The 12,589-nt window shown below is 44.7% G+C and overlaps 1 protein-coding gene across 1 annotated transcript in view; it reads left to right on the top strand.

Annotated features, from left to right (window-relative positions):
* Window positions 1-1,451: 1,451 nt before the first annotated feature.
* ARG2 (arginase 2) overlaps window positions 1,452-12,589 on the top strand; it is a 36,758-nt gene continuing 25,620 nt past the window's right edge. Inside the window, exons 1-2 of the mRNA XM_040226224.1 lie at window positions 1,452-1,658; window positions 2,594-2,666. Of these exons, the coding sequence (XP_040082158.1) occupies window positions 1,548-1,658; window positions 2,594-2,666 (184 nt within the window). The 5' untranslated portion in view covers window positions 1,452-1,547. The remainder of the gene's footprint in view (window positions 1,659-2,593; window positions 2,667-12,589) is intronic.

The following is a 12,589-nucleotide window of genomic DNA, read 5'->3' as shown; positions in this document are numbered from 1 at the left end:
AAGTCAGTGATGCCATCCAACCATCTCATCCTCTGTCATCCCCTTCTCCTCCTGCCTCCGATCCCTCCCAGCATCAGGGTCTTTTCCAATGAGTCAACTCTTCGCATGAGGTGGCCAAAGTATTGGAGTTTCAGCTTCAACATCAGTCCTTCCAATGAACACCCAGGACTGATCTCCTTTAGGATGGACTGGTTGGATCTCCTCACAGTCCAAGGGACTCTCAAGAGTCTCCAACACCACAGTTCAAAAGCATCTATTCTTCAGTGCTCAGCTTTCTTCACAGTCCAACTCTCACACCCATACATGACAACTGGAAAAACCATAGCCTTGACTAGACGGACCTTTGTTGACAAAGTAACGTCTCTGCTTTTGAATATGCTATCTAGGTTGGTCATAACTTTCCTTCCAAGGAGTAAGCGTCTTTTAATTTCATGGCTGCAATCACCAACTGCAGTGATTTTGGAGCTCAAAAAAATAAAGTCTGCCACTGTTTCCACTGTTTCCCCATCTATTTCCCATGAAGTGATGGGACCGGATGCCACGATCTTTGTTTTCTGAATGTTGAGCTTTAAGCCAACTTTTTCACTCTCCTCTTTCACTTTCATCAAGAGGCTTTTTAGTTCCTCTTCACTTTCTGCCATAAGGGTGGTGTCATCTGCATATCTGAGGTTATTATATGAGATACTGAATAAAGAGCCCCTGTCAGCTCTTTAGCCTCCCTAATACTGAGAAGTAGTTCAGATATGTTGCTATGCTTGTTTTTTAATAACCGGTACTCCCATTATTCAGATGAAGAACTGAAAACGCCTAGAAGGTAATTTATGAATCCTAACCTTCACATCCAAAATACCTAAAATAGGGGAGTTATTAATATTAACATGCCCCTCCCGGAGAGCTCTAATCTATATTGGATCTCCTAGCCTTTGACGCCCAAAGCGGGTGATAAGCACGTTTCCTGGACCTTGAGCTCTGAGATGAAACAGAGCCGATGGACACCAGCTTGGTCTTGGCCAGGCACTCACGTGGGTTTGGAACAAGTCCAGCCCCAGCCAACTCTTCCGTAGAACTGGCATCTGCCAGGCGTGCATTTGTGCGAAGAGTCACGATCCTCGAGCCTACGTACGTGTTGGTTGGTTCGCGTGTTCCGCTGAGTTCGCGAATTTTGAGGCGGGGGGCGGTGGCCGCTTCCCGCCAAGAGACACACCTCTCCGGGACCTCCCTCTTATTGGCCAGGCCCCCGATCTTGGCCCTGTGGCGTCAGCGGCAGGGGCATGTCCTTGGCCCGAGAGCCCGGACCCGAGCCAAGTGACATCAGCGAGAGCAGGGGCAAGGAGCAACAATGGGCGGGGCCTGCAGGAAGGTGTGCCGGGGGCTGGCTGGGGGCGAGGCGGCGGGGCCTGGGCGGGGCCGGGCGGCGGTGACGTCACGGGGCGGGGGCGGGGCGGCGCGCGCCGCTAGGCTTTAAGCGCTGCCGCCCCTGCGCTCACCTCAAGCGGCGATCCGCACGCAGCAGACCTTTGCGTCGGTTACTTCCTGAGCTGCCCATCATGTCCCTGAGGAGCCACCTCTCGCGTCTCCTCCGGACCCAAGTGCACTCCGTCCGGAAGAAGTCTGTCCACTCCGTGGCTGTCATTGGAGCCCCATTCTCCCAGGGACAGGTGAGGACTGGGACCTAGCACTTTGGGGCAGGGTTTCTCTCCCCTCAAACCCCCACCCCCAAACCCCTCACTCGAGCCCCGGAGAAAATCGGGACCGGTGGAAAGAACGAGGAGGCTAGGAGAGGATGGGGAGAAACGGAGAGGGAGATGAGGTGGTGGATTCCCGCGATTGGACGCCGGGAGAGCACGTGGGATTTTTTCCCCCCGGTAGAAGATGGGAAAGGAGGGAGGGGATGGATGGAGGGCACCCTGTTTGCGAGGCGGACTGGGGGTAGCTGCCTGGTGGGTTTCTTCAGCCTCCCTTCCGAGGAGAGAGAAAGAGGTGGATTCCCCTCGGGGTGATGGAAGAGAGGAAAGACAGGAGAGGATTTCACAGAGGAGCTGGAGGAGGAAAATCCCCGGTGGAAAATCGAGGGCGGAGAGGCTAAAGACAGCGACCGAGGATTTAAGCCTCCAGGGTCTATTCTCAGAAAGAGCGTTCACTGGAAAGGAAGTCGGCGCTTGTCTCTCCAGCGGCGGGAAGACTGAAGGGGCTGTTTTGTCCTCTCTTCAATGAAAGAAATCTGCAGTCGTGGAGAGCTCACTGATGGAGAAGCCAGGGCTCAGCCCAGGCCAGCGACGCACACATCCGACAGCTAGATTCTGACTCGGTTCAGCCTCAGTCTTATCTCCCGCCTGCCCTTCCCGACACCGAGTGACTTGAGAGGCTGATTTGAATCCAGTAGTTGTTGTCTCTCTCCTCCTTCCCTCCAAATGTTTGAAATGATCAGGACTCAGAATAAAAGAATAAAAGGAAGGGCTGATGCTGTCACAGGTTTCCAGAGGGATCTGCTGGAAACTAAGAATACTATTGCAGACTTCTGTATTTTTTGTGAACTAAAATGGTCTTATTTTCAGTCATCTTCCCTCACATCTAGCTCTAATTTAACTTACAGAAAAGAAAAGGAGTGGAATATGGTCCTGCTGCTGTAAGAGAAGCTGGCTTGATCAAAAGGCTCTCGGATCTGGGTGAGTGGCTGGATTTTAGAAGCCTGAAGGCTGTTAATAGGCCAGTTCAGAGTCTTATTCTCTTGTATCCTGGAACTGCACGGTGTGCTTGGAAAGCACTTCCCATCCTCCCTTGGATTTCACCTGCAGCTTAAGATCTGTGGAGGAGTCTTCAGGCAAAGTCTTCTTGCAATAAAGAGCGAATGGGAAAGGCAAGGAGGTGGAGTGAGGCAGGACCCGGAGCAAGTGCTGGTGACTGCAAAGTGGTGCTGAGGATGCTGGCTCCCGCTCCCACTGGACAGTCAACCTTTCCTCGAAATTCTAGTTCTCCTAACTCAGTCAGAGGTCCTTCTGATTGATCCGTCTAACCAGTTTCCTGTCTTCAAGTCGTTTGTTTCCTCCTTAGTTTTAAGAACTTGCTATGACTGTAAGCAGAGACTTAGATCTGTGTTCTCCAAATGAAAATAACTGGGTTTACTTGTCAGAAATAGAGATTCCTTGGCTTCACTGAGGACTAATCTGATTTTCTGGCTCTGAAGTGGGACCCAGGCATGTGCATTTTTCACAGACAACCCAGATAATCAGAAGTAATATTGCTGTCTTATAATCAGGATAGTGTTCTAAACATACAGAACCAGAAGTAAATCCCATCCACAGATACATGTCATTTGTCTAGTAATGGAAAAGCTTTTTATTATTATTATTTTTTTTTTTTGAAAAGCTTTTTAGTAATAGGGCACCAAATTCCAATACCCTTATGGTAAGAAGTGTCTTATATCGAACTCAAATGTTTCTAGCTGCTATTCAAGGCCATTTCCTCTGTTATATTAGGACCATTCACATACCTCTTCTGGAGCTATAAAGTGCAAAAGGCGTGGCAGTAGGGAACTATAGGTCCTGGAGACAGTAATACAGAGGCTAGGTGGACTACAAATCCCCTCCCCATGCTTGCTTAGAAATCTCTGCTGATCACTGAGTCCATTCCAGGGGTGGGTCATCTCCCTCTAAAACAGGATTAATGAACTCTCCGAAATTACCTTGTATTGAGGGGCCCTTTGTACACCTCTGGCTACATGTGGATGTAGTGTCTTGGTTTGAATATTGAGAACTTTTCTGTTAAATAATAAAGAACCCTACTGAAGAAGGAACTATAATTGATCACTTTAATAACTTTCCAAGTTTACCACCAAAGATGAGAGAGAAGATTTACTCTTCATGTGTCAACAAGTTACCTGATGGGAGGAGATCCTCCCCCTCTTCCTGCTTATAAATGAAGGTGTGTGTACTTAGTCGATCAGTCATGTCTGACTTTTTGCGACCCCATGGACTATAGCCCACCAGGCTCCTCTGTTCATGGGCATTCTCCAGGAAAGAATAATGGAGCGGGTTGTCATGCCCTCCTCCAGGGGATCTTCCCACCTCAGGGATTGAACCCAGGTCTCCTGCATTGCCGGCGGATTCTTTACCGTCTGATCCACCAGGGAACCCCATAAATGAAGATACTGTCTCTTTGAATCAGTTGTACATTCTTTCTTTTTAAAAGTGTCTTTTACACTGAGGAAAGCAGTTTCTGCTAATCGCTATTTTAAAATAATGGGTAAACCTGCAGCCCATCTGATAAACTGAGCCTAGCTTTGCTAAAATTGCCTGCTCATTCTATTCTGCCTTAAGAGACTCCTGACTGGAATCAATTGTAGCTTCTTACAGGGGAGGTTAGTAATACCCAGCTGCTGCTGCTGAATGAGGGGGAGGGGAACGTTTATAGCAGCTTCTCTTGCTCATGCTTTGTAGACCTTCTTTCCGGCCACAGAGCCTGGTATTTTTCCACTCCAACCTGGGGAAGCCATTCTCCCTAAAAATTCCACTCGCTCAAAAACTTCTTGTGTAAATTTCCAACCTAAAGTAATGAAGAAGCTTCAGTTTATTTGGTACCCCCTTTAATTTTTTCCAGATATTTTTAGTTTTACACTTTATGTCCTTACCCTGTAGCTGATTGGCAGCCCGGTATTACAAGCAGTCTGAAATAGGATCTCATTGCATATTAATAAGATTGTGGCACTCAGCAGATTTCCAGCATGTGGGTTTGGCTAATCTCCAAGAAGATGCTGGAGAAAAGTACCAAGAGAAGTTTTAAATGGCACTATTCTGAAACAGTACCAAATAAGCAGCATGAGTCAAATTTCAAGGGAGAGAAGACCCATGGAAAGGTAGCTCACAAATCCCTTTGTTCCTTGCCTTCTGCTGTGATGTCACAGGCTGCTGGTGTTGCCATGGCATCAGTTAAACTTCCTGTTCCCTTGAATGAATGTATTTGATTTTGTCTGGGTTTGTTTGTTCCTTTCCCTGGGCTCAGGCCATTCAGTGGTTCCTCTCTTGGGTGACCACTTTAGTATATAAAGAGAGCCTGAGAGAAATGAAAAAGTAATTTCTCTGACAAGGCTTAGGTGCAGGGCCATTGCTCCTGATCCCAGTTAGCGCTTATGGTCATGGTATTTTGCACTCTTTCCTCCAGAAGGGGAATGAATGTTCTGTGGGTAAGATAGTTATAAACTGAGACTAACAGTTTGAGGTATCTGTTATTGTAATTATGGTAGTTTGACCCATCTGTGGTAAGGAGTGATGGCAGCCACTGAAATGACAGCCTGAATGAACTGTGCTCCCGAGATCAGCCAAGGGTTTTGGAGTTCAGGAAGCCATTGTTCCCCTCAACTAGGCGAGGGACATTTATGCTTTTATCCCATTTGGTGCTCCATCAGAGAGCAGGGCAGGAATCTCTGGTTGAGACCTAAGCAAGAACCAATAGAGAGCCGGAGATAGTTTAAACATAGAGATATCAGAGCTGTTTGTTTGGGACAGATTGCTATGTGAGTGCAGGGGTCTGTGTGTGCTTTCAATGTTTGGTAGAGAATGGTAGCCATCACACATTCAGTTGTATGATAGTGATGCTTCAGCCTGGCTCCCATCCCACCATTGTACTGAAACTACCCCGAGTAAGCTTACTGGTTTGTCAGCCTCTTTTTTGTTGGACCTCTCTACTATACACCTCTTTATTCTTGAAATATCCCGTAAGTCAAGACACTGCTGTCTCCTGAGCCTTCTCCCCATTGCTTGGTCCTTCCTGGACTCCTTTTTGGGATCCTCCTCTTCTTCCCAACTCTCAAGTGCTCATGTCCCCAGTGTTCCTCCAGCTTTCTTCTGAGTAGCTTCATCTCACTGTCACAGATGTCTCAAACTCAACGGGATGGAAACAAAATTCATTACCTCCCTCCCCAGTTTGGTCCTTGGTAGGGGGATGGTTTTTCCAGTGGTCATGTATGGATGTGAGAGTTGGACTGTGAAGAAAGCTGAGTGCCGAAGAATTGATGCTTTTGAACTGTGGTGTTGGAGAAGACTCTTGAAAGTCCCTTGGACTGCAAGGAGATCCAACCAGTCCATCCTAAAGGGATCAGTCCTGGGTGTTCTTTGGAAGGAATGAGGCTAAAACTGAAACTCCAGTACTTTGGCCACCTCATGCGAAGAGTTGACTCATTGGAAAAGACTCTGATGCTGGGAGGGATTGGAGGCAGGAGGAGAAGGGGATGACAGAGGATGAGATGGCTGGATGGCATCACTGACTCGATGGACATGAGTTTGGGTGAACTCCGGGAGTGATGGACAAGGAGGTCTGGTGTGCTGTGATCCATGGGGTTGCAAAGAGTCGGACATGACTGAGCCACTGAACTGAACTGAGGGATGCTAAGATCCCACATGCTTTGTGGCCAAAAAAAACCAAAAAAACATAAAAACAATATTGTAGCAAACTCAATAAAGATTTGTAAAAAGGTCCAGATAAAAATTAAAAGATCCTGCATACCACTGTGAAGAATGACAATCCCACATGCTGCACCTAAGACCCAGTGGAGCAAAATACATAATTTTTTTTTAAAAAGAGAATTTTCAAAAAAAGGTCCTTTATAATTTGACCCTCAACTACCTCTTCAGACTTCTCTCCATCCACATTCCACTTCATTTTTGTTCTAACTGGGGTTGTGGGCACTTGACCTCGGCTCTACCAATAGAAACACCCATCCTAAACCTTGTCTTGATATTCTGAATGGAGCAGTGAAGATTTCATTCCGTGAGGGGCTGTGGTGGCGGCAGTTCCAGCAGTAGCTTCTGTCCGTGGGGTCAGCCATGCAAACTGCAGTGCTTCCTACCTGCTAGTAGTGGAGTTGACAGCTGTAGTAGTATCTTCACTGGGCAAACCTGCATTGGAAAGGCACAGTCTTAACCACTGGACCACCAGGGAAGTCCCAAGTGTAAAACTTGAAAACATCATCAAGTTCTAGGCATGCCTGACTATGGTAAACAGACTTACCTTAGTGTGTTAACTGACTTATTAATAATTTTACGTTCAGTGTTCTGTATCTTAAGCATGGTGTAGGTTATAGGAGTACATATATTTGCCAAAACTCATTGCACTTAAAATGTCAATGAATATAAAGTATGTGTCAAAGCTGTTTAAACATTTCTAGGTTTATTCTTTTTTTCTTTTCATACTGTGCATGGGGTTCTCAAGGCAAGAATACTGAAGTGGTTTGCCATTCTCTTCTCCAGTGGAGAGCCACTCATTGGAAAAGACCATGATGCTGGGAAAGATTAAGGGCAGGAGGAGGAGGGGTCGACAGAGGATGAGTTGGTTGGATGGCATCACCGACTCAATAGACACGAGTTTGAGCAAGCTCTAGGAGATAGTGAAGGACAGGGAAGTCTGGCATGCTGTAGCCTACACAGTCACAAAGAGTTTGGCATGACTTAGTGACTGAACAATAGGTTTATTTTTAGGATCAGCTTTTAGTTACTAAAAACTATAACAAGTTCACTAATTCGCATTGTGACTGTCTGTGGGTGTTAGTCACTTAGTCGTGTCCAACTCTTTGTGACCCCATGGACTGTAGCCCGCAAGTCTCCTCTCTCCATGGAATTCTCCAGGCAAGAATACTGGAGTGGGTAACCATTCCCTTCTCCAGGGGATCTTCCTGACCCAGAGAAAGAACCCTGGTCTCCTACATTGCAGGCAGATTCTTTACCATCTGAGCCACCAGGGAAACCCACAATTTCATTATTTTGTATATTCAAAAAATTTGAGCACTACAGAGGAACTAAAAAGCCTCTTGATGAAAGTGAAAGAGGAAAGTGAAAAATTTGGCTTAAAGCTCAACATTCAGAAAACTAAGATCATGGCATCTGGTCCCATCACTTCATGGGAAATAGATGGGGAAACAGTGTCAGACTTTATTTTTTGGGGCTCCAAAATCACTGCAGATGGTGACTGCAGCCATGAAATTAAAAGACGCTTACTCCTTGGAAGGAACGTTATGACCAACCTACATAGCATATTCAAAAGCAGAGATATTACTTTGCCAACAAAGGTCTGTCTAGTCAAGGCTATGGTTTTTCCAGTGGTCATGTATGGATATGAAAGTTGGACTGTGAAGAAAGCTGAACGCCGAAGAATTGATGCTTTTGGACTGTGGTGTTGGAGAAGACTCTTGAAAGTCCCTTGGACTGCAAGGAGATCCAACCAGTCCATCCTAAAGGGATCAGTCCTGGGTGTTGTTTGGAAGGACTGATGCTAAAGCTGAAACTCCGGTACTTTGGCCACCTCTTGCTAAGAGTTGACTCATTAGAAAAGACTCTGATGCTGGGAGGGATTGGAGGCAGGAGGAGAAGGGGATGACAGAGGATGAGATGGCTGGATGGCATCACCGACTCGATGGACGTGAGTCTGAGTGAACTCCGGGAGTTGGTGATGGACAGGGAGGCCTGGCATGCTGCGATTCATGTTGCAAAGAGTCGACTCAGCGACTGAACTGAACTGACTGAAGCTTTAGGTACTAAAAATACAATAGTGAACAAAACAGAAATACCTGTTATCATGGAACTCTCATTCTAATAAGGGGTGGTTGGAAGCTGATATAATTAAAACATACAGTATGTCAGATGTAATGACATAAAGAAATAAATGAATGTAAGTGTTGGGGGATGGGGTAAGCATTGCAGATGTAGGTAGGAGGCTTCACTGAGAAGGGGTCCTGTGAGCAGACCTATGGGAGATAAGGAAAGGAACCATGTGCATATCTGAAAGAAAAGCATTTTAGGAAGAAGGTAAATGCAGTAAGTGAAGTGTAAAGACCCTGAGATAGAAAGGTGCCTGGAATATTGAGGGAACAAAAAGCTACTCCTAAGGTCCTTCCAGTGGTTGTCTTGTGGAAAGGGGAGGGCCTTTCTATACTCTCATCTCCAGTTTTTCAAGAAAAGCCAGAAATCTGGGTTCTTATAGGAGATTTAAAACATGATATCATAAAATGGAATATTGAGTCACAAAAAGGAATGAATTGCCAGTTTATGCTGCAAAATGGATAAACTCTGACAGCATGATGCTGAGTAAAAGAAGGAAGAAGACCACATATTGTATAAATCCATTTATATGAAATGTCCAGAGCAGGCAAATCTATATAGAAAATGATTAGTGGTTCCCAGCGACTCGGGAGAGAGAGAATGGGGAGTGACTGCTAGTGGGTCCTGGTTTCTTTTTGGAGTGTGTTTAGCTTTTCTGGAATTAGTAATTTGCTAATGCCTTGGCAAAAGTACACATCACTGATGAGCTTGAATATAGGCAAATTTATTATAGGCATTACTGGGTGGGATTTGGCAAATTTTAATATAACTGTATCTTTCCTGCTTAGGAAAAGGCAGCACAGAATTTAACTTACATCTTATATTTCAAAGTTGTTTGATAGCTAACCTTTATTATGTTCTAGGCACTGTGATTGGCTTTTGCTCTTATGAGATCCTTACTCTTAAGAACAAATTATGACATTAGGATGGCTAGCATCAAAACTAAACAACAGTTGTTGGTGAGGATGTGGAGCTGTCGGAACCCTCATGCACTGTTGGTGGGAATAGAAAAGTATTCAGCTACAGTGGAAAACAGTATGGCATTTTCTCAAAGTTAAAAATAGTTAATAGATGATCTACAAATTCTCCTCTGGGCACATATTCAACGGAATTGAAAACCAGGGTTTCGAAGAGATGTTTGTATACCCATATTCATAGCAGCATGCTTCATAATAATAGCCCAAAGGAGGAAGCAACCAAGCGTCCATTAATGGACGAATGGATAAACAAAATGTGGTACAAACATACAACAGAACATTAGCCTTAGAAAGGAAATTGACATATGCTATAACATGTTGAACCTTGAGCATTATGTTAAGTGATATAAGCCAGTTGCAAAAAGACATACTGTATGATTGCATTTATGAGGTACCTGGAGTAGTCAGATTCATAGGGGCAAAGTAGAATGGTGGTTCAGGGACTGGAAGAAGAGGGAATGGAGAGAGATGGTTTAATGGGTACAGAATCTCAGGTTTACAAGAAAGAGTTCTGGAGATGGATGGTGGTGATCATTACCTAGCAATGTGAATGCACTTAATACCCCTTAAAAGTGATTAAGATGGTTATTTTTATGTGTATTTTACCATAATTTAAATTTGTGTGTATTTTACCACAACTTAAAATTTGAAAATGAATTAGAATATTCTAAGAACAAAGAAGTTCACTTGAGGTTGTAACTTCTTAGGGACATAATAATGCTGTATGCTTGAAAATTTTTCAACTTGTTATTTAGCACACTGTTCTATAAATAAAAGTTGAGAATGGAAAAAAAAAAGTATGGCCTGAAGGTCATACAGTCAGCAGTAGAAGTAGTTGAGAGCTTCACAACTTGCCATATACAACCTAGCCCCTCAGTTGGGGCAGTCAGCTGCCTTCTCGGTTCATCATGGCTGAATAAGCTGAGTGGCACCATCATAAAGGTATGGTCTCCACCTTCTTCTGAAATTCCTGTATTTCTCATGATGGCTATTTCAAACCTACCCACAATTCTCCTATTTTTCCAACTCAAGTATGAACTCCCTTAACTTCTAGCTCTTCTCCCCATCATCCCCCCAGTTAGTTGTATCTACAAAGATGTTATGACACTCTCCTTAGAGGATGAGGTATCCAGTCCTTCCTGGATAGACAGGTACAATTGCACGTGATGAAAGTCCCAAATAACAGTGCTTTAAGAAAAACAGTTCACTCTCCAGGAAATAGAGTCTAGAGAGAAGTCAGAGCTGGTTTGGAGGCCCAGTTCCTTGACATTCAGACCTAGATTCTTATCTTGCCATATTACCAGCAAAGCCTCTATCTAGTGGTCCCACAGGCTGTGGCCTCGTTTCTGGTGGCAGGATGGGAGAATGAACCAAGAAGCGGGCGTAGGGAGAACCTGCGCTTTCCCTTAAGGGAAGTTCCCAGAACATTGCTGGAGGATGCCGCTGCTTATCCTCTTGGCCCCAGTATGTCGCATGGCCACAGCCAGTTGGAAAGGAAGAAGTTGAATTTAGTCTATTCTAGGGGGACACGCCTCAGCTATTAATAAAATTCTTTCTGGAGGAAGGGAAGAGCAGATACTGGACAAGTGATTCTCGGCCATGCCATCTTCCTGTGGTCTAGAGCCTCTCTCTACTTCCCGAGTGACCTTGTTCCGGCACTTAGCCCTTCTTTCCCTTGTTTCTCAGCACCTGTCTACTAACCTGTCCCTTCAATAATTCAGTGCAAATCTTACCCACCTCCCACCTCCTGTCTGCCAAAATTAGCCTTCCAGCCCTTGTCCAGATATTTTGCTTCTCTTCAGAGCCACTGTCGTGGCTTCCCCACTGCCTTTTTACACATCTCCTTGCTATAACCTGGTGTCCTGGGCCATCACTGCAATGAAATTGATTTTGCTAAGGTCTCTGACCTCCTACTTTCTAATACGATGGATTCTGCAACATTCATATTTGACACTATTAACCATGCCATCCTTATTGAAACTGACACCACCCTCTTCTGCTTTTAATTCTTCAGATTTCTTTGCAATATTCTCCGCCGCCTACATGTTGGTATTTATCAGGGTTTTTGCCCTTGATCCTCTTGCTTTATGCTGCCTTGGTTGGCAGTTTGTCCATTTCCATGGCCTTCCTGGTACTGGTACATTGATGCCTCCAGAGCTTTATCTCCAACGCTTAAAATTCCCTTTCCTTCCAGCTCCAAATTTATATACCAGCTGGCTTCCATGTATCTTAACTTTTTTATTATGGAAGTGTTCAAACATAAGAAAAGTAGAGATGGTAACATAATGAATTTGATGTCTCACCTAGTACCAATTATCCATACCTGGCAATGTTTCTCATCCCACCTCCATACCTTTTGAAGCAAATAACAGACATCATATTTTTTTATCTGCAAATATTTCATTGTATTTCTTCAAAATTCAAGAAAGCTTTAAAATTAACTACAATATTTACTGCATCTAAAATCAGTTAGTATCAAATACAGAGTATCAGGGAAATATAATTTAAAAGAATTTCTCAACTGAGAACCTGTCCACAAAGGTGGTAGAGAAGGAAAACAGTTTATTTTTGAATAAGCATTAAATCAGGCAATCTGCTGAAAAATTACAAAGATAAAGAAATCTTACTCTTTTCTCTAGCCAAGCAGGTGCAAGAACAATCCATGTTTTCAAGATTAATAACTAGTCCTCCAGTTAGAAGACTCTGATAGTTGACCTTATGTCACAGGGCTTCCCACGTGGCACTGTTGGTAAAGAACCCACCTGCCAGTGCAGGAGACGGAAGAGACTCAGGTTCCATCCCTGGGTCAGGCGGGTTTGATCCCTGGGTCAGGAAGATCCTCTGGAGGAGAGCATGGCAACCCATTCCAGTATTCTTGCCTGGAGAATCCCATGGACACAAGAGCCTGGTGGGCTCCAGTCCATGGGATTGCAAAGAGTTAGACATGACTGAATCAACTTAGCATGCACACAGTTATATCACATGTTCAGTTCAGTACAATTGCTCAGTCGTGTCCAACTCTTTGTG

Source organism: Oryx dammah, unplaced genomic scaffold, assembly GCF_014754425.2.
Source record: "Oryx dammah isolate SB20612 unplaced genomic scaffold, SCBI_Odam_1.1 HiC_scaffold_26, whole genome shotgun sequence".
In the NCBI taxonomy this organism is placed as follows: Eukaryota; Metazoa; Chordata; class Mammalia; order Artiodactyla; family Bovidae; genus Oryx; species Oryx dammah.
The sequence above is the reverse complement of the archived record's forward strand: the minus strand, read 5'-3'. Positions and strand labels throughout refer to the sequence as shown.